This window comes from Sinocyclocheilus rhinocerous, unplaced genomic scaffold (genome assembly GCF_001515625.1).
Source record: "Sinocyclocheilus rhinocerous isolate Xijiao unplaced genomic scaffold, SAMN03320098_v1.1 scaffold899, whole genome shotgun sequence".
NCBI classification, from domain to species: Eukaryota; Metazoa; Chordata; class Actinopteri; order Cypriniformes; family Cyprinidae; genus Sinocyclocheilus; species Sinocyclocheilus rhinocerous.
Window position 1 is genome coordinate 1616287 of NW_015653460.1, and position 22450 is coordinate 1638736.

The following is a 22450-nucleotide window of genomic DNA, read 5'->3' on the forward strand; positions in this document are numbered from 1 at the left end:
CTGAATACAGCTCACTTCTTCAGATCTTAAATATGGTATAAAATATACTAATAGAAACTGATGGACAATGAAATGGCATTTTTGATATGCTTATTCTGGTGTGTGTGCACCAGGTTTTACCTGCATTGTGGAAAGGATAGTAAATTACTTTTATTAAAAAAAAAACACTTAATAGGGAAAGGGCTAAATAAAGTTTTATTTGATGGTGAGGTTTAGGGGTATGGGATAGAAAAAAATATCATTAACTCTCATCTCAGTTCATGTAAGGTATCACTCACTGTATGTGCAGCCATAAGCTTCTAGCCGTAGACCCATTCCTCCTTTGGGGCTTCCCTCAAGGGGCAGAAGACGCATATATTGAGTTCTGATTGAGTGAGGGAGTTTGTGTTGGACCACTGTGTCTGTGTCACTGTTTCCTGTAAATGTCTGTAAATATACACACAGACACACAAAACACACATACACATTGATATTGGTCAGGCAGTTCGTAATAGTTTAAGTTTGGGGATACATTTTACCTACTTTAGCTACCATTACTACAGTCTTCAGCATCACATGGTCCTTCCATCACATGTGCTGCTCAAGCAACATTTATTATAATTATTATTATTATCAATGTCAAAAACAGTTGCACTGCTTCATATTTTTGTGGAAACAGTGATACATTTTGTTTTCAGGATTCTTTGATGAATGGAAAGTTTAAAAGAAACATTTATTTAAAATAGAAATAGTTCGTAACATTATAAATGTCTTTTACTGTCACTTTTGATCAATTTAATGCATTCTTGATTAATAAAATTATTAATTTACTTCTGCATAAAAGACTAGAATACATTTCCATTACATTCCATCCAAACAAAGCTGTTCATCAAAATGCTGGTCAAACAGTAGAGTAAAACAAATGGGTGTTTTCAACAGTAGTTCAGCGACAGTTTATTAAAGGCTCTTCAACAAAACAGCTGCCATGCTAACCAGGCCCTGCAGACACCATTTAGCAAACAATGCTTTCAATGATGCAAACATCATATTAGCACAAATTATCCACTCTGAGTTTGGTTCTTTGCTCCCCAGCGATGATGAAATGAGACTAAATGATTTTCTGACCTTCTCAGTATTTCATCAGTGTGCTGATTCATCTCTGCTGGGCTGTTTTGTTTTGTCATTTTTATTAAAGGATTCTTGAAAATAAATCACTCCCCGAGCTTGCAAGGGGGAAGTTGCCAAATGATTTTTGGAAGATGGCGGCCAGTCTGTTTGTCTTTCACTTAGCTAACGCATGCTGACAGCATACAAACCAGAATAAACTCATTTCCTTCATCTTGTCTGCATCATTAAAGTTAATGAAAGATCAAGGGTGTGATGAAACAATGGGAAAGTATGAGAAAACTTATATAGAGAGAAAGATCTCTCTCTTTTTTTCTGTGGGAGAGAGTAACTGTTTGCCAAGTGAATTTTAAGCCCTTGCTCACAGACTGTGAGGATGAATAAACCTCTGACTAACTGCTGACAAGCTTCCAGCATGACTGAGGTGCGGTGTAAATGAACACAACATGAACTGGCCTATCAATGGTCTACTTTTAATTATTGAAATAAAAGTAATACCACAATTCTGCCAGAAAGGTGAAGGGAGTCAGCATAGCTGATCATTAAATGTTAATAATTAGAATTATGGTTTGTTTCGTTAAACCTTGCAGCGAATTTCTAGCCTTGGTTTTTTTTCAAAGGAAAAGCTTTACAATTTCACCTTTTCAGAAACTCTCAGCAATCTCTGGAAAAAGCCATAGTCACCTTAATATCATTTTGGATGCTGGAAGATCATGTCTGAATGACCCACATATTGGTTTAATATGGATAGCCAATTTTGACATACCTTCAGATATTTCCTCAACAACTTCCATAGAATCAACTCTTTTGTGCTAAGAAATTTACTTTGGAGACAAACCATGAAAAAAATAGTGCAACACAAAAAATCTCAACAATGCTCTATGTATGTTTTATTCAGAGAAGAAGGGAATAATACAATGCTTGTTGAACTTCCCCCAACATCCCAGTGGGCAACGACAGGAAAACTTCATTTCCTCTTCAGGAACTCGAGCTGCGTCGAAAACGCTAGGGGAACGCCGTTCAGCGTGACGGGCTCTGAATCTCGTGTGTAATCAGACTAACAGCTGGGCGAGACGTCACGGCGGGGGCGGCAGCACCCAGGAGGCTATAAAAGCACGTGCGGTGAGACCAGCGTCAGCTTTTTGTCATTCAGCAAGCGCTCTGTGTGTGTGTCAGTCTGATATCTGTTTGTGAGTCATATTTGGTGTTGTCTGTCCCGTAGGGCTAGAGAAATTATGTCCAAAGCACATGACAAGTCACATCATTTGAGTAGGGGCGAAGGCAGCCAGCGTTTCAAACTGTGTGTTCCTCCCTGCCCGCGTTTCATTACGGGTGCGGATACACACAGTTTGTGCGTTGTCTGCCTGGGAGCGGAGCATGCTGAGTCAGCTCTTGAGAGCGCTGACTGCCCGCATTGCGAGTGTCTTCCCATGCATGCTCTCCGCTCCCGAAAGGCACTCTTTGCGGAGGGTGCTTTCGCAAGCGTTCCCCGCGGCGCGGGTCCCGCTGCCGCCGAGGCGCAGCGGCGATTGCGCTCGTGGGGTTCGCAGCTGGAACTGGCGGAGGGAATGGAGACGGGCGAGTCCCTATCTTCTTCCTCACCCGCCAGATCCGGCGCTCGCTCACCGGGATCGGAAGCCCGTTCTGCGGTTACTTCCCCCCGGCGAGCGAGCTCGGCGCTCCGCCTATCTTCCTCCGAGGAGGTTGATGTGGTGGGCGCCGATGAGGATTCGCCCCCTCAGTCGCCCCAGTATGAGGAGCTTTTGGAGGTGGTAACTCGTGCTGTGGCCAAATTAAACTCTCGCCCAGCTGTTAGTCTGATTACACACGAGATTCAGAGCCCGTCACGCTGAACGGCGTTCCCCTAGCGTTTTCGACGCAGCGTCTCGTTCCCTCGAGGAACTAGGGTTACATACGTAACCCGAGACGTTATAAGTGATTCACCTTCTCAACTCAAGGATGTTTAATCCTCATACTGAACAATAGGCTTAGTTTTATGTGTTCATTTAGCATAGGTAAAGTGGGAGGAAGAAAGAAAGATACGAAGTCAGGCACAACAGCTTCTCAAAGATGTTCATTAGTAAGATACACAAAGCAGAGAGGACTAAGCAACACACTGTACATATCACTTATTGAAACTTAAATTAAATTCTTAAGCGTTGAATAAAGCTATTAAAAAGAAGATGGTACGTTGTTTAACATGCAAACAAAGTGAAGTTCCTTTATATAAAATAAGTTTAACTTTAAATTAATCAAGCCTTGTGTGTTATAGGAAGTACAAAAGAAAACTCAAACAAACCCTTTCAATTTGTATTCAATTGTTGTTCAATTTGTATCCAATTGTTCTCAATCTATCATAAAGCTTGAAAAGTGCAAAATATAGGCCAGCTACACAAGCCAGGTCTTCTGCATATCAGTATCTCCCAGTGTTTTATATTCACCTTAAAATGCAAGGTATGCAAATAACCTATCAACCTAAGAATCTCCAAGTTAAGCTTAAAAATGCAATGCAATAAAAAAAAAACATGTACTTTTATATGGATTCTAACTGAATTGTTGTCTAGCAACTTTCTTGTTTCTTTATTTGGCCAATGTGGTGCTATTTGAATGTTCTGAACTAAAGTGGGGGGAAGCTAATCAATATAGTATAACACTGATATGCTCTTTCATCCCAATACAGAGTCAATACACAGACGGCAGGCATCGATTTTTAAATTATAATCATTATTATTTTGCATTTTAAAGGTACAGCTGACATTTTGTGTCATTTCTAAAGTTCAAGAAGGAGGTCAATTAACTTTGAGCTATCAACCCTTGTTTGAAAGCAGAGGTATGAAAGTTGGGAAGACGGTGCATTTTCGAGCTATAAATTCACATCTGGCTTATTATATGTTTATATTGTTTTTGTGCATGATCCTGGTCAAGTCATACTTCTTCGTTTAGTGTTTGAATACTCCAAAAAAAAAATGTCTAGTGCTTTAAATATAAAAAGAGAGGAAGAGATAAAAGAAACATGTTGCAGCCAAAGCCCTTTCGGCTAAAAGATTCTTCACAATAGTAAGATGATCTTATTAAGCCTTTAGCGGCTTTAGCTCAACATAATCAATATTTTCAATGGTCACCTCCAGCTCTGTGGAAATACAAAGACATGTTGGACCACACCTAAAACAACTTTGGAGCCAGACAGAGACAGAGCAGCATACCAGAAAGGCCAGGAGAAAATATCTATAAACACGTTTCTGAACTGATTGACCTTTTTAGAGTGGTTTAATAGAATCTGTCACAACGTGATGAATCCTCCTTGCCACATTAGCTGCTGTTAGCGGCTTACGCTAAAGCTCCTCCCAGTCATTGCCATTGATTTTAAATGGACACCAAAATCTTATTATGTGGGATAAAAAGTGGGCGGTTTGCAGAGCAAAGGCATCAAAACGTTTAATGAAAAAGAAACATTATGAAAAGCCTTGGAGATCAGTGTTAAAGCACAAAACACAACACAGCTGCTCTGACCTGTTCATGCGCCTGCAGATTAAATTTGCAATCCAACCTCAAATTCTTGTTTTAATTGTGAGAAAAAAAATCAGTTCGCAATTAGAAAAAAATCAATAATTACATTCATTGCTATTTTAATACCACCACAGATTCTACTTACATTATAGATTTAGAGATTGCAGACACTTGATGACAATTAAAACACTGCACTCATATTTATTCGCTGACAAAATGTGCACCATTCAAGTAAAATATTACTCAGAAGCTCATCCTGGATGTCAAGTATTACTTTTACATGAAACTGACAGACAATCTTTATGGTACAAGATAAGGGACTTTCATATTTGCCACAGCATTTTGCAATAGTATTTTTTTTTGTGAAAAGGTGTAGGTTAATTTTCTTTACCAATCCAAGCACAGAGGGACAGATAAGAGAGAGTTCTGAAATGAAATATATTGATTTTGTGTGAATGCGTACACATGTGTGGGTTTGTGCAAGTCTGGGGCTTTACACCTGGTGGATCATGTGAACATAACCCAGCGGTGGAGAGGAGCAGAGGAAATCGATTTCAGAGATGTCGCAATAAGCCCAAACTAAAGAAAAGACAACTAGAGTTAATGGGAGGCACTACAGTAATCCAAACAATAGCTCTGCAGAGTGCCTTCCGTCCATCTTGACAGCTGGATCTGCCAACATCAGGGCTCTGAAACCACCAACTCCAAAACCTGACATTAAAACTCATGTGTTAAATTATAGAGATCATTGGAGTTTTAGCAATTCTCAGTTGTAATTTTCTATTCATTTGACATTTTCAAAATTACAGGTTTTGCATTTTATTCAAAATGACAACAAGGTGACCTCTGTATTCCTCTTTGGGGGGGGGGGACATCTTTTCATTTGATGTATTTCTAAATATTGCACAACCCTAAGGAGCAGGAGCCACATCAACTGGTCATAAATTAACACAGTCATTCAGCAGAAAATAAATAGTGCCTTTTATGCCCCCCTGCTTTAACTTTCTGCTTAGCCTTCCTGATAATGTTCGGGGTTCAGACACACTCTCTCTGTTTCCACTATGTTTTATGATTAGCCTGCAATTTAGTCCAAATAACACCAATATAAACCATTAAGACTACAGTTAAAATCCTTTCTGGTGGAACCTTTTTCTGGTGTAATGAAATCAGTTAAAAATAAGATTTGAGGTGCAAGACATAACATAAAAACCTATGAGATCCTGGTTAGTATGTCTGTCAGTGTGTGTGAACCAGAACTTGTGTGTAGTGGCTGATGAATGCATAATACACCTGCTGTATTTAACTAATCTTTTTTTGGATATATATATATATATATATAAAGTAATAATGCAAAATTAGTTAATAATAATAATAATAATAATTATTATTATTTGACAAAATAATGTAATAATTAGTCAAATGAAGATATTTCCATTTTATTTTTAATAAATTTATGCATATATTCATGTACCTCACAGAGAAGCTGATTCAAACTAAACATTTTTCATTTAGTGGAAATTCTCCCACCAGTAATCTCTCACAGAGCAGCACTGTTTAAAGGAACATTGATGGGAAATACAAAGCCATTCAAATCTATACACAAAAATCAAACATTTTTCTTGTTTTCATACAGGAAAACACAACTGCAAGTTCTTGCTACATCTAGAGATCTACCTACATTTTTTTGTGAAAATCCCTTAGTACTACCATATCCCCATTCACTGTATTGTCTGTGATTAAAGTTGCTGTCTGCTGGCATGAATCTTCATTTGTCTTGTTCCTTTTCTCTTGTTGTTCCTCTGTAGCTAACAATCTGATGGAGGTTAATTTGTCCTAGATTAATAGCATTTGCTTGTATTATTCTCATTTGGATAAGTGTCTGCTGTTAACAGGCTAAAAAACAAGCAAAAAAATAATCACATAAAATATATCTGGCATAAATCTGATAAGTTCCTCATTGTTTGCATCTTGCTCAACTACAACAGTTGCACATCTATTCCAGGAATGGCCAATTCTGATCCTGGAGGGCCACTGTCCTGCAGAGTTTATGCTGCCTTGAAGTGCACCTGGGAAACTTGTACCTCTAAATTGGGCATTCATCATTACAACATCATTATGACAAGTGGGAAACATAACACAGAAATCAGCTTGCGGTCTGAGATGCTGAACACCACATTATAGGGAATAATTACATAATAGGGAACATTATCTCCATCACTAATCAAACAAACCTGTCTGCAATTTTTAAATAATTCTGAAGACTTGAAGACAGGTGTGTTTGATTAGGGACAGAGCTAAACTCTGCAGGACATTGATGCTGCAGGACCGGAATTGCCCATCCCTGATCTACCCATACATTTGAGAGAAAACAAAGAATGTAAGCCAAAATGCACACATTTGATAGCATTTATGAGACAAAGGTCTGCAGTTGTATCTGAAGCTGTTCATATCAGCTTGCAAACACATGTAGTGTCACCCTGCCAGAAAAACAACCAAACTAGGTCTGCATGCGCCGGGACAATGAGGCGGTAAATTGTGTTCAACAATACTGGACTGGAACATATCAGGTATTGCCTCCGCATCGAACTAAAACATTTTATCTTGCGTGCCCTAACATACAGTGCACCAGGCAGAGTGGTGTTTACTTCTCCTGGATGCTGCTGTGCACAGGATGTGGCCATCAAACAGTCACTTCAGTCTTTCTTGCCTGAACATGACCATTAGAGCAGGGAGAAGCTAGAGTGTAATATCTCGGCCTTTGTCTCATGTAGTGCGTATGTCTTTGTGTGTGCACTTAAGGACTGAGGAGGATACTGAATATAGATATAGAGTGGATGTGGCTTCCTGTATTGTCATGCTGCTTCATGCCATGCCTCATTATACTGACACTACAGCAGTGGCAAAGGTATCAGCAGTGTGCTCTAAAACACACACACACACACACAAGTCTTTGAGAGTTTTCCACATTCTGTCATTAAGAACATACACAATCAACCTAGGCTTATTGGAAATACATGCCTCTACCTACATTTCTGCTAAACTCAAAAAACTTACACTCTTAAGAAAAATGGTTCTAAACAGTACCAAAAAAAGGTTCTTCGGCTTGTAACAATAGCAGAACCCTTTTTAGCGCTAAATATAACCTTTTTTATAGGGTTCCATATAGAACCATGCTTTGAAAATGCTATATACGACCTTATTGGTGTTATAAATAACATTTTAATTATAGTTTTTCATGAATATTAGTGTTAATATCATTGATATTAGTATTATTTGTATATATTATTTATTAATATTGTTTTTTACCCTTCTATCTGCCTGGTCTTATAATATTTTGAAGTGTCTATTAGGGTTTTACATAAAACCAGCAACAATAACAACAACAACAGCAACGTGTCAATTAGGTACTTTTTATAATGACGTGAAATTGTAGCAAAAATGACAGTAATCAAACAACCGTTATTAGCAGAATACGAGTCAAAATCACGCTGCTGCTTCTGCAGACATTATGCCACATCAAGTTCATGAAGCTCCTCAAAACAGTGGAGTGCCGCTACAACAAAGCTGCAATCAAGCGTTTAACACTTTCTCAGTTCTTCAGCGTGGTGGGAGTCGTTCGCAACAGAACGTCAAAGCAGATCCCTCCCCTCCTGCGCGCACGCATGCTCACAAGACACTCGCTTCCTGTGGTACAGGAACAACGACCCTACCTCCGACATCGTCAACTACAGAATGCGGGTTCACCATTTTTGGGAATAGTCCCTCGCCTGCCGTTGCAGTGTATGGTCTGTGACAGGCAGCTAAGAAAGCAGAAGCCGACTATGGTAGTGATGCAAGTAGATTCATCTACCGCATGGGAGTGTTTAAGCCGAATGGAGCATAGTCCATGACAGTGTGTCCATGTGTTTGTGTAAAAACAATTATGTTTATGAAGGCCAAAAGCAAAAATGGACAGTTTGTGAGCCCTTCACAATCTTAAAAGAAAAAAAGTGATATAAAGTCATGGGATAGTTTTAATATTTATTGTGACTGGGTATGTCTATACATAAACCCAAGTAATAATTAAAAAAATATTACAATATGAAGCCAGTTACATTTTTAAAGTTAAATTTGTATTTAAATTTTAAGAATGAAATCATTTACCTGTTGAGGGTGTGTTGACAGTCTGTAGTTGGATCACTGAACTCCAGAAACTCAGTAATGATGAGCTTTGTCAGTTACAGATTTGAAAAACAAAAGGGCGGGAATAAAGAACCCTAAACTCTAACACAAAGAACCATTTCAGTGTATTTAAATTTTAAGAATGAAATCATTTACCTGTTGAGGGTGTGTTGACAGTCTGTAGTTGGATCACTGAACTCCAGAAACTCAGTAATGATGAGCTTTGTCAGTTACAGATTTGAAAAACAAAAGGGCGGGAATAAAGAACCCTAAACTCTAACACAAAAATCATTTCAGCATGAAAGGGTTCTTCAGAATGCTATGGTTCTAAATAAAACCATTACTACATGTAAAGAACCTTTAAAGAATCGTCTTTTTTTAGAGTGTACCTATACATATGAATCGCTGCAGTTTCCAGTTAAAATGAACACTAGAGGCAGTAAAACTCCCACAACTTTTATTCCTTTTCACACAAAGTATGATTTGCAGGTCCACAGTTTCGATTAATAAAGCCTAATTTTCACATAATTACTTGATGAATATTATGTTATGAATTCTAAACAATTTTAGCATGCTGCGAGATTTGAAAACTAATGCATTTGAATGTTGTTGACACATATACAGCTACATATACATGAGTTTTCAAATTCAACAGGTTTGCTCGGTAGCTCACGCGATATGGCGTTGCACTTAGGTGGTGAAGAACTCCTGTTCAAACCTGGTGAAACTACGGTTTGACAAAACAGCTCAAATCCGGATAAGGAAGTTAAAATAGCACGGCTGCATCAACAAATGCATTTTTATATCACTTTTGCATTTGTTAACACTATTGGGTAGGTTTAGGGTTGGGTTTGGTGTAGGGGATATTACCTTCACGATAGAGCATTAACTTTTAGCGACACTCCTCGAATATTTTAATTATGAACCACCGCAATACGTACCTGAAGCAACGCAATACAAACACAGCAATATGTTCCTATATCAACGTAATAAATACGTGCCAGGGTCACTTATTGAACCTGCGTTTTAGTGCCACTCACTGGACGTTTCACTTTAAAACTGCCACGAAACGTGCAGCAAGGTAACGGTGCTGCAGAAATGTATTTAGAGGCACGTATTTCGAATGAGCCTTGGTTGTACACAATGGGTCTCGCTCACTAACCGTGTGTACGTATTTGCACGCTAACATTTTCATACCGAAATAATGATTCATAAATAAGTATGCACTTACATTTATTCTATATTTAGAACAGAATGTGTGCAAGACTCCCGTTGGTCTTGGAAACATGGATTTGTTATTTAAATATTCTGATTAAATTACTCTACAGTAAGTCATACTTATTTCAGAGTAACAAAAGGAATGTGCATCATAACTTGGACTAGAATAAATTCTGCATAAAAATACATTACTGTTTATTGTGTTTCATTTGCTTTGGATGTACAGGAAAGTACACTAATGTTTAAATGTTTGGGGTCAGTAAGGTTTTATGCTGTTGGAAGATGTCTCATACTCACCAAGCTGCATTTGTTTTAGCAAAACTACAGCAAAAACAGTAATACTGTAAAATATTAGTTTTGCAATTTAAAACATTATATTAATCTATTTATATATATATGATAAAATGTAATTGTTACAATCCAGAGGGCACTCCACCTCACACTGTTGCCACTTTCTCAAAACTGTATTCCTCATAATCCTTTGCCTGGACTCTTGATCATTGATTGCATTCACCTGTGTCTTGTTACCTCATCAGTCTCACCCTATTTAAAGCCTGGTTTTTCACTCATTCATTGCTTGGTCTTGGTTGTTGTCACATTGCTTCTCTGAGGCCATGTCCACACGTACACGGGTATTTTTTATAAAGTTTTTCCTCCTTCCGTTTTAAAAAAAATCTCCGTCCACATGAAAATGCAAACGCATGCTATGAAGCACTGTCAAGAGCATGCCCAACCAACAGGTGGCGATATAATCTCAACTGTAAAACCATGTTGGCCAATCAGAAGCCTGAAAAGGTTTCCAGTAGACGGAGATAACAGCGCAGGCTCCGACGTCACAAGCCAAAAACTCCGGTTTCGCTGTCTACACGATAACACTGCAACCGAAGTTTTCGAAAATCTTCACCCTGGCAGGAGTTTTCAAAAATGTTTGGTTTCAGTGACCTGGTGCTGCGTGTGCATGTGGACAAATGGCCAAACCACGTTTAAAACTGCAAAAAGCTGTGGTTTTAAAAATAACCACGTTTGTGTGGACAGGGCCTGAGTCTGCATGTCCTGGTTCCTGTGTCTTGGTTGGATTTTGCCTGGTTTCCTGTTTTTTTTTTTTCTTCTTAGTTTTCTGCCCTGTTTGCTACCCTTTGGACTGACTACCCTGTGTATGACCTCAAGCTAGTGATGGGAGAAACAAACCTTTTTGAAGCTTCAAATCAATTGCTTCGCAAAATGATTCACTGTTTCGAAGCGCTTGAAACACCACACTCTAGTGATGCCTGCTAATTAAAAGTGTGTAAATGCAACAAAAACTCTTAAAACATGCATACAAACAGATTTTAAAAGCCCATTGCGAATGTTTTATTGAAAGTATAAACATTAAATGCAATAAAAATAAAATACCATTAAATATAAAGTGTCTGTATAATCTGTGGTTTTTAAAATATTTTATATTAATTTGCAGGGCTTGTTTTGTTTGTTTTATGGAGAGCTTGTATATAGAGACCAGTAAGAGGCTGTACACTACTTCTCATCCTTTTAATTACACAAATGTCTCGTTAAAAATTTCTGCAATTTGATGAAACTGATCCGAGATCAGGTAAAAACCATATACATTGGTTCAATGGTTCGCCGCTGGGAAGCGGGCTCAATGAACTTGCATGATTCACGGGTTTACAGAGATCGCCCCCCAATGGCAAACCATTGATATTTTGAAACGTTTCGAAACAGTTATGATGTAATGAAGCCTCGTTTACTGAAATCACATGACTTTGGCAGTTTGATACGCGCTCCGAACCACTGTTTCGAAACAACTGATTCACAAAAGTTTCGAAGCTTCATGAAGCAGTGCTTCAAAAGCACCCATCACTACCTCATGCCTGTGTATGGTTTATGGCTTTGGATTACCCTAATAAACTGCATTTGGATCCCTAATCTTCGTGTCTTTGTGCAGATCGTGACAGTAATTTTCAGCAGTCTTGTGATAGTTTTTTTCTCAGTTAAGCATTTGAAAATCATTATTATTATTATTATTATTACTTGTAATATTATAAATGTATTTGTTGTCACCTTTTATCAGTTTAATGCATCCTTTCTGAAAAAAAAAGTATTAATTTCTTTAAAAAAATCTTACTGACTTCAAACTTTCGAAAGGTAGTGTGTGTGAAAAGCCCTTACATAGTTTGGCTTGTTATATGCTAATTACTAAATCACAGCTATGCATTTCCTCACTCAGAATAAGGCAGCTTAATTAATATTAGAGTGAGGGTAGAAAGTAGGAATAAAACTGTGTACACACCTGTTTTGGCAGAAATGCTTGAGCATCTTTTCTGTACATGCAAGTATTAAACTGACTAGTGAATGAAACCCAATGTCCTTAGTTCTCCACTTGGATAATGGTTCACAATTTATTTCTTCTCTCTCACATGCACACAGGAGGCAAACGTCAAGGTACAGATATATATTAAAACAAAGGAAAGGTGCAATTGGTTCAGTACAGACGGTGTAAAAAAAGAGGGAGGCAGATGGAGGGGATGGTGGCTAATGTAGGATTTAATTGTCATAGTGCACCACCTTCATGCTGTGGTGAGAATAAAACACTTTGTGCCAGCAGGAATAAAACCTCAGCTGTACTCCAGGCCCCAGAAAGCTCTCACACAGATTGTGGGAAAGAGAGAGAGAGGGTTATCTGTTCCACAAAAAGTCCATGATTAAAAAAAACTGGAAATGGAAAAGTTCAGCAGCCCTTCTGAAAGGCTGACTGAATCATGACAAATTTGTCTCTTTGCAGAATCACCACTGTATTCCTGTTCTCTTCCATCCATTAGCTTCAACCCTAGAGTGCCTATAGATTATTTTTTTATATACTCCCTGTCTATCCATATGCCAACTTATTACCAATCCAAAAATGTTAATACACAAACACACAGCGAGAATGGCTTCATAAATATCATGTAAGCAGCAGAATCATACCATTAAGATTTAAACTGATGGAAACTCATATGTTTACCATGATTAATGGCTAGTATCCAGTGGGCGGTAGTGATGAGGAGACCCTTATTTAATGGGCAGCGTGTTTCAGTTTAGGCAAAATGTGTGACTGTATTCTGGCGTTAAACAGATGGCATTGGATTCTGTCTGTCTGGCTGTCTGACTCATTGGCATCTGCTCCAGCTGGCATGGCAACTCACCTTGGCACAGACTGGCACCTCTGTGAGATGGTTTGGTCCTCTGTAAACAAGCAAATTCAAGGTCCTACTGCCAGTGTGTGCCCGACAGCAAGGAGAGGCTCAGCTTCTCCTTTCACATGTATCCTTTTGGCCACACTTGGTGACAGACTTGATATTTCAAGGTGAAAAGAAACCCGGTGGTTAGACTGGAGGCTGAATAGATAGATAATTTTTATATTTATATGCTGAATTTCTGTCAGCCAAATATTTTATTCATCTTAGAAGTCACTGACATAAGTATTACATGCACATGTAGCTCTACAGGGGTTGCTTGCCGCACAATAGGGTTTCTTCCTGCTCAAATTACTATTAAGTCATCCCAGTGGGCAATATTCATCTTATTAATTAATAATATAAAATAATTAAGCAAATTAGCAAGATGTCCTTCAAGATAATTAATGCTCAAGTCACTGTGTCACCAGTATTGCCACAGTGGACTCTGGATGCTTACGAATACATTCATAATTAATACTCCCTCTCAGTCTATTAGGATTTGGTGGTTTTTATGCAACTGTAACCTCATGGGAATAAACAAGAACACAAGATTGATTGACATTTCTGAGAAATGTAACACTGCACTTCACATTTTAATCTGAATGACAATTAAATGTACTTAAAATAAGAGAACAAGTCCATTTAAATTTCTTCTCTGTGTTGAAGAGAGGAAAATCATTTCACCGAAACAAGCCACTAGAGTACTGCAGGATTAATTAACATAGTCTAATGAATCATTTGTATGTGCCGCATGCACTGACAGGTCTTAAGTGACCCGAAGTGTGTTTTATTGATCTCAGACATGGAGAATAATTTATCAATATATTCCAAACAAAATTCCATCACCGAACGCAGTTCATCATAATGCCTCGTGCTTCATTGCATCAATGCCACATGTAGCATTTAGATCTTTGTTATTTGAATCAAAACATAGGTTGGAATATTTGACAGCCAAACAGAATAAAAGAATCCAGCAACAAATTTATTTTGTAGGTGACCCATGAACTGCTTAGTAGCAAAGATCACAGTGTTGCATTATTATGCCCATAAGCAAAACCCACAGTGGCTCTACAGAGAGTCAGTGCTGTAATCAGTGACTAAAATCAAAACTATTAAAAATAATTTTTCATTAAATAGAAATAAAGCTGAATTAAATTGGAATATTAGATGAAAAACTTATCAGAAATGTAGCTTTGGCAAGTAACTAGGACAAAAATAAAAAAAATTACTAAAACTATCACTGAAATAAAAATAAAACTAACTAGAACCTAAACCAAATTTAACATGAAAAATTTTTTAATATAAAACAAAAGCTTATTCAATATATCAATAAATACTATAATGGTATATAAATAATACTAAATCAGAGAATACACTTTCTGTAGCTTTTGGAATATCCTAAATATGATCTTCTCCCAGAGTCCAGCATTGTTTGTTTCTTCCTAATCTATAACATCACTGTACAAACATAAAAAGGACCTGACCCAGTCTCAGCAGTGACTCTTGATGCCCTGCAGGTTGGCACTGAGTTTTTTCAGTTTTCATATATAAAATGAAACCATTAATAGCATTCTCTGAAGTGCCATTTGGACATTTTAGAGTTATTACAGCAGTGTTTATGTGTGTGTCTGAGGATTTATCTGTCAGTCATGGTTGCTATGGTTTTATTTCTCACACTTTATCATTTGTGTCCTATAATTCAAACAATGCCTAATAATATCTAAGCAATCACTCAAGATGCATATGTTCCAGAAATTAGCTAGACTCACCCATATCACGTCCTCTTGTCTATACGGTCTCCAGGTTCGTCCAGAGTCACTGTACTGCAGCTGGTAGCGAGCGACCCAGTCAGAGCTGCCCCATCGACCCTGGGTAGCAATGGATGTGACCTTCAACCTGTCCTGTAGGTCCAGCTGTAGCCAAGGTTGTTGGTCTTCTCCATTTGGAGACCATCCCCCACCACCTAAAAGGACAGATTAAGTGCCTTAAAAAATACAGAGGAATGAAACAGAATTGGGGCGTAATTCTCCCCACGATTCAAGCACTCACTAAGATTTCATACTCTGGTTCATCATGCTGACAGGACTGAAGCTTAGTGGTCAGAGGAAAAAATGAATTAAATTTGTTCCAGCAGTTTTGTGGCTCGGCCTCTCTCTTTTTGATATAGAAATCGCCAACCCATCCCTGGAGGACAGCAGACAGACCTCAGCGCAGTATAATATTACAGCGGTTAAAAAAAGGCAATTTGGAAATTACACAGCAAATTCCTTGTAATTTTTCCTGCATCGATTGTTCAGAAAGGAGACACTCACACACACACAACAACTATACAGAATTCTTGGAAATATTTGTCCACCCACGCAGATGTACTGAGTACCCACCTCCTTTTCTTTTTATTTTGCCAGAATTCACTGAACAGTACCTGCAGGAAGGATCATGCTGGCAGACAGGAGAATCTATAAATTGAGCAAGTGGTACATTAAAGGAGCTGTGTTTGATTTCTGCAGGTGGCATGATAGCAAAGAAATGACATGTACCTTGGAACAACGAAAAAGAACACTGCCCACATTTTCTAATGCAAAATTAGTTTTTGGTTTCTAAAATAATTTCTGGCATGAATGCAGAACATCTTCAGAAACTGCATCCTTTGAATCTGCCGAAGAAATAGGCTCAAGCTATGGGTGTGCTGCAAAAGTGCTGATTTTCACAAGTATCAGCACGACTGTGAAATGTCATATGTCATTGTTTATTAAACTACTTCATAAAAAAAGTTAACATTTGATTTACAATTTATAGACACAATGATTTCAGTTTTGTCTGTTTTCACTTTACATTGCCAAACAAAAATTTCCAAATGAAACCACAGTGCCTCTGAGCAACACATAGTGGTGCTTTGTTACTAAATAAATCTGAGGGTAAAAATGTAAAAAAAAAATAATTATATCTATATTATGACCGTTTCTGATGGAAAAACCATACTAGGATTATAAATGCACCTTAGAAAACATAAAATAATTTAAAAAAATAATTTCATAATCATCGTTTCATTAAAAAAAATCTATAAAAAACATCCTCATAGCATTACTTATGCAATTGTAAAATCAGTGAAAATGCTTGTAAGCAACTCTGAACTGCAATTAACAGTCTGTACTGAATGCTACTAAAGATGCCATTTTATGCCACTTGTCCAGTGTAAAGAAGGATTTAAGTTTTAAGTAAGGATATTGACATACAATGCATACATCTGTAAGCTTCTGACAATTAGCATTATAAAGGTAAAAATATTGCCTCAATGCAAAAGTTCATGAAATATCATATCGACAAAATCCCAGAAAATATATAGAGATGTGTTTTTTTTTTGTCAATAATCACACACACACACCTAGCTCAAGTTAAAGCTGCTTTTCGAGAGAACATCAAGCTGGGGTGGAAGAAGGAAACCCTCAAGGTCAGGTGTGATAGGGTTGCCTCGGGGCAAGTCAGAACAAGATGGTCAGATAATAAATGCTTCATCAGTGCTGTTCGGTGACTGGGTACATATCATCTGTGAAGATTTTCACAAAAGGTCAGGATGAACACTCTGAGCTCATTACATTCCAGTGCAGGCTTCATGAGGAGGAAGATAAACCATTCGTATACAGCATGTGCATCCAGAAAATGTATTTTTAGCCGGAGCAATTTATTAAATAATTTACAAACTGACAGAAATAATAAGCACAGACATAAATTACAACTTACAGGTCCTGTATTCCAATGACCATCAGAGGCAGATAATGAATAGATGGGAAGATCAAACGATAACAACATTTGGTGTCTGTACACGTTTGGATCAGGCTGGCAGTGACTGGGAACAAACTGCCTGTCTGTGTCTCACAGCAAAAGGAACCTCCTGCTGTTACTAAGCAAGAGGCATGACGAGAAAAAGAAACGCCTTGGGGGTGACAGGGACAAGCCGACATATCGTAGCCCCACTTATTACTGCTGGAAGGCACCACTGATCCAAAAAGTTACGAATCCACTATAGAGTTTGGTAGTGTGATCATTTGTGAGTGCCACCTAGCATCATAAGGAAGTTCTTGGAGTGTGTTTGGGTCATGAGGTCAAGCATCTTACGGTGCACAAAACAAAGCTCTCAGAGGGCCTTGGCATTAGCTGGTATTTATGACATGTCTATGCTTAACTGCTTAATTGGCTGGGGAGTTTTCTCAAGTGCTTCTACAGGCTGTAATCAGCTGCTGATTGTAAGGTTGCATTAATCAAACTGCTCTCCACCTCCCTGAAGTAAAAACCACAACAAGTTTGCTTAGTCATAATTTATACAGCCCTCTTGTTATACCCCGTGCTTTGCCAAAGCTCAGTCTGGCACAATAGTTCAATGGTGAGTGTTTTAGGATCATTAAGCAAATCAAGAGCAGTCATTATACTCTTTCTGGATTTGACTCCTGATGGTTTCTGGGGCTGCTGTTGTTCAGGAAACATGCATTTACTGGCATTTCTGATTTAAACAGATTCAAACTAAAATAATAATAATAATAATAATAATAAATGTCATCATTTACTCACATTCCAAACCTGTTTGGCTTTATTTCTTCTGTGAAACACAAAATACATTTTGAAGAATGTTGGTATTGTAACAAAAAGGTTTTGGACACAATTGACTTGCATTGTACAAAAAAAATTAAAATTAAAATAACAGGCATCTTTCAAAATATCATCTTTTATGATCCACAGTAGAAAGAAGAGGTCATACATTTTTTGGAACGACACAAGGGTGAGCAAATAGTAACAAAATATTCATTTTGAATACATTTTCCTTTAAATTCATGTTAGACAACATCTTCAAAAAACTGACCAGGGCTGCGTTTATTGGTGCCACTGATTTTTTTCAATCTTCAAGCTATTGGATGAAAATCTGCAAACACTGAATGAGCATTTGTAAACATGGATTTGAATATTAACTGACGCCAAGCATTAAGGGAGAAAAAACTCCCTTGACAAATTTGATTACTAAAACTTCTAAAAAAAATTTAATTCCTTTACCTTCCCTTGAGTCCGAATTTACAATCGTTGTTGCATATTGTCATTAGAGATTTATGTTTGTCTATGTCTTGTCACACTTGAGAAATGACTTAAAATCTTAAAATGTTGCTTCAGGCACAGCTAATCACCAGAGCTTTTCACATCAGTACTGCTCATGGACACCAGCAGACTGTTACATTCCCTCCAACGAAAGTATAAAGTCTTCTAATACTTTTTTGCAGTGTTTGTGGAAGTCGCATTACGTTAGGAATTCATAAAAAAGCTTTACGTCAACACTTTCCTCTGACAAGGACACATTTCCCTTCTGCTTAATTCTCTAGTCACATAAACACAGACAACTGTGGATGTTTTTTTTTGGTACAAATAGGGCAGGAGAACAACGAGACAGGAGCACATACCTTCTCTTCTGTTGAGTTTAGCATAGTGTGGTGACCTTCTGTCAGATAATTTTGATGAGTTCTGGAAGGAAGCTGGGGGTAGTGTCGTCACCAGTGGATCTTCACAGTAATCTGGATACAAATATAATGAAAACTTGCATTACAACCAAAAACCTTTAGTTGTTCATTTGAAATACAAAAGAGCTAATAAAAATAACTTTTAAAAGTATTAAGCAAAAACCTATTTTTATAGGGAAAATTTTAAATATTCTACTCTATACTATATCATATTGAACTGACTGACAGCTTCAGTGATTATAAAAGGAGTGCTCTTTACTTGCTTATTGTGTAATTCTATCACAATTTGAAGAACTTTTTGATTTTCTTGAGACTTTTCCTAACTTTCCATACTTAAGTACAAAAAGTGTCAAGATTTGACACTTGGCCCGCGAGTATCTGTTTTGAGCTTGAACTGCGCATATTGCTTCGAGCTGATGAATGGTCCACGCAGCACAGCTCAAACGAATAGTGTAGTTTCGTTCCTCTTTCATTTCATTTGATGTTTCTCAGATGCAACAGAAATAGCAGATCTTATCAGATGGACAATGTGGTGATCGCACCAGTGCAACCTCTAACAAAATTTAGTCGCACTGGCAAGAAAAATGATCAGAAAATGCAACCATTTGATTGCAGCCTTGCAGGGTTTATTCAATCTTATATAAATATTATTACATGATTTTTATTTTACAATATGATAATAAATAATCTTATTGCATGCAATAAATATTATGTTTTTTGTTTGTTTGTTTGTTTTGCCGGATACAGTTGACTAAAAAGATAATTTCAGCTCATTAATGGGGTTCAAATCTGAAACAAAACAACTTTAACTCTCTTTTAATTGCAGTGGTGGAGTCTCATATTGCAGGGTGTAATGTAAAGTCATCTGCTCTCTGCAAAGACGGCCAGTTTGTGAGAGTTAATTAAAGTCTCGAGTCTTGCAAGCTGTCACAAGTAGCCTGCCTTTCATCCGCCTGCATTGTGAGTGCCAGTCTGTCACTGACCTCAGTCTGTTTTTAAAGAATTTATTTCAATGTTTCATGTTTGAAAATGTCTGGATTGTCAGGAATTGTATACTCCTTCAAGATCTTGAGTTTCATAATAGGATTCAAAAACAAAGCTGGGAAAAGGGAGGTTCAAATGTGAATTTTTTTTTAAATCGGTACATTATGTGACAGTACCAGCTGAATCAGACAGTTCATTCAAATCTTGTCAGTTTATTACAGCAGTGGTAATTTTAGTCTTGTGACTTTTTTTTGCTCAGTGTGGTTGGCAAGAATACCCATGTGCTAAAGGTCAAGGCCCTTTTCAGTTTGGATGAAAGAGACTGAAAAGCATTTCTATGGCCGTCAGTTGTAAAGTGAGGAATGTACAACCAATTACAAACTGCTTTTCATATATCACCCATGTAAAAACATTATACATATACCCATGCAACCAACCATCGAACACACGACTGCTTTTATACGGACAAAGACTAAATGCCATGAAGGTCATGTGAGACCGCACCGGATGTAAGACTATTGTACCTTAAAGGTAAATAACATGGCGTAATTTGCTTTTCTTGCATCCTTCAATGGTCTTTTCCATGGAAACACACCGATCAAAAGAACTCTAATGAACCGCAGCTCGACAGCCCAAACACATTAGTCTCGAGCCTCCAAAATATGCATGTATCGTCAGAATAACAAAACAATGAACAGCAGGTTAGGGAGCCATTAGCTGTGTCCAGGGAGCATTTTAAAGCTCTCTCCTGTTTCAGCAGCGTAAGCACTTTGCAGCACTCTCCATGGACCAGGGTAAAAATATATCCTTATTTAGAGGGCCTCTGCGTTTGTGGCAACATTTTGCCTGACAATCACTCATTTGACATTGAATTGTCTACTCCCCGTTTTGATGCTCCCTATGGTCATTTCTCCATCTCTTTTGTTCTCTCCTCCTCCTCAATCTCGCCCATCTTTCTGTTCACCCACTCTTCAATTTCTGTTTTCCCTCCTCCTCGCTCGCCATCTCACACATACGCACTCCCACTTTCTCTTCAACTTAATGAGAAAAGAGAGAAGTCTCACCATTGTGAAGGGGCTCACATGCGTTATTGTCACCATAAGAGAGCTATAATCTGAGTCAGCAGTGCTCTCCGCTGCATCAGAGAGAACAGCTGCGGCATCGTCCTTTCACTCTCAGCTAAGCAAATGACACGCAGCAGCTCCCTCAGATTTACTCCTACTGTAATAAGTAGCATTTTAAGAAAGTTCACGGAAGAAAGTGATGAAATGTCCTACTAAATGTTCTGCAAAGTTCATCTCAGGTTGATTTGTTTGCACTGAAAATACAACCTCAGGGATTACAAATGATATACCTGACGTTTATGTGACACCCTCAAGGGTATGACATCATTTGATGGGTACAACAAAATATTTCATGTCTGAATTCACAAGAAGGACCTTATAAATTTCACTGAAGCGCATATTTCTGAACTTCTGCATGTCCTGAAAGTAATCAAGCCCTTTCTGCGTGGGAAAATTAATAAAGAGCCACTGTCAGGATTATAAACACACTGGAGGTCTTGTTGACTCCAGCGATATTTCTAACAGGATTTTTTCATTAAATAAAGTTAATTTCCCAATGGAGTGTCTAGACCCGAAGATGTTACAGATGATAAGGGCACACAAAACTGGACGGTAACACTTTATATTTACTTTCATTAATAAATCATTAACAAACATTATGTAATGCTTAACGGATCATTAGTTTATATATATATATATTCACATATCTAGAAACGTGAAATAATGTGCTTGTTAATGTTTACTAATAAATGTATTAAACATTACCTAATAATTAACATTTCATTTAAATTAAAATGCTTACAAAATGTCATTAAACTTCTAATTCATATGATCATGCACATCTTGAAAATCTACAAATGATTTTAACAGATGGTATACAATGAATAAAAGCTTTTGTCAATGCACAACACCTTTGCTGCTGTTGAGGTGTGATACGGGTAGGGTAAGGGACAGGTTTGGTGGTATGGGTAGGTTTAAGGTTGGGTAAGGGGTCAACAAGTGTACAGGGGTCAATTTGATTACTATAAGGGAACACGATTCAATCAGTTTATATTGCATTGTTTTGATAAATGATAAACTATTTTTTAAGTATTTTCTTGGAAATTTGATTTTCCCCCCTTCTGTTGATGTATGACTCAAGGAATATTCTGTTTAATGATACACAGTAGTATACTAATACAGTGGCGGCTCGTCGGGGGAGGCAGGGGAGGCACAGCTTCCCCATAATTTTGAGGTGAAACTGGGAGGAGGACGATTTATTGTTAATACAATTCACAATTCATTTCAGTTCATGTCTCAGAATGTGTATTTTTTTTTGTAATTTCACAGTTGTAATAACATAACGTGAAAGCGCCACTTTTCTATCGCGAATGTGCCGAATCTGCTGATGTTTTACAACCGCTAGGTGATATAGAAGGGTAGGGGGAGGCCGGGGGAGAGATGAGCTCTCGTGCCTCCGTTGGTAAAAAAAAATTAGCCAATCAGCATCGAGTGTTCACTTTCAGCGCTGAGGACTGTTGAGAAAATAAACCTCGTAGGGGAGGCTAGCCTCCCTTCTGATATCAACCAATCATCAGAGACGTAAATTACGTGATATTAGTTTGAACGTCTCCAGCTGCGCTGATAATGTAACAAGTACTTATGATGAGTAGCAATATTGAATATTTGATCTCCAACAGATTTACCAAGCTGTCATTCAAACAGT

The 22450-nt window shown here is 37.8% G+C and overlaps 1 protein-coding gene across 1 annotated transcript in view; it reads right to left on the bottom strand.

Annotated features, from left to right (window-relative positions):
• Positions 1-22450, bottom strand: part of LOC107715775 (contactin-associated protein-like 5) — a 74647-nt gene that overhangs the window by 30642 nt on the left and 21555 nt on the right. Inside the window, exons 2-4 of the mRNA XM_016521967.1 lie at positions 18641-18751; positions 14972-15165; positions 279-426 (exon numbers count right to left, since the gene is read on the bottom strand). Of these exons, the coding sequence (XP_016377453.1) occupies positions 279-426; positions 14972-15165; positions 18641-18751 (453 nt within the window). The remainder of the gene's footprint in view (positions 1-278; positions 427-14971; positions 15166-18640; positions 18752-22450) is intronic.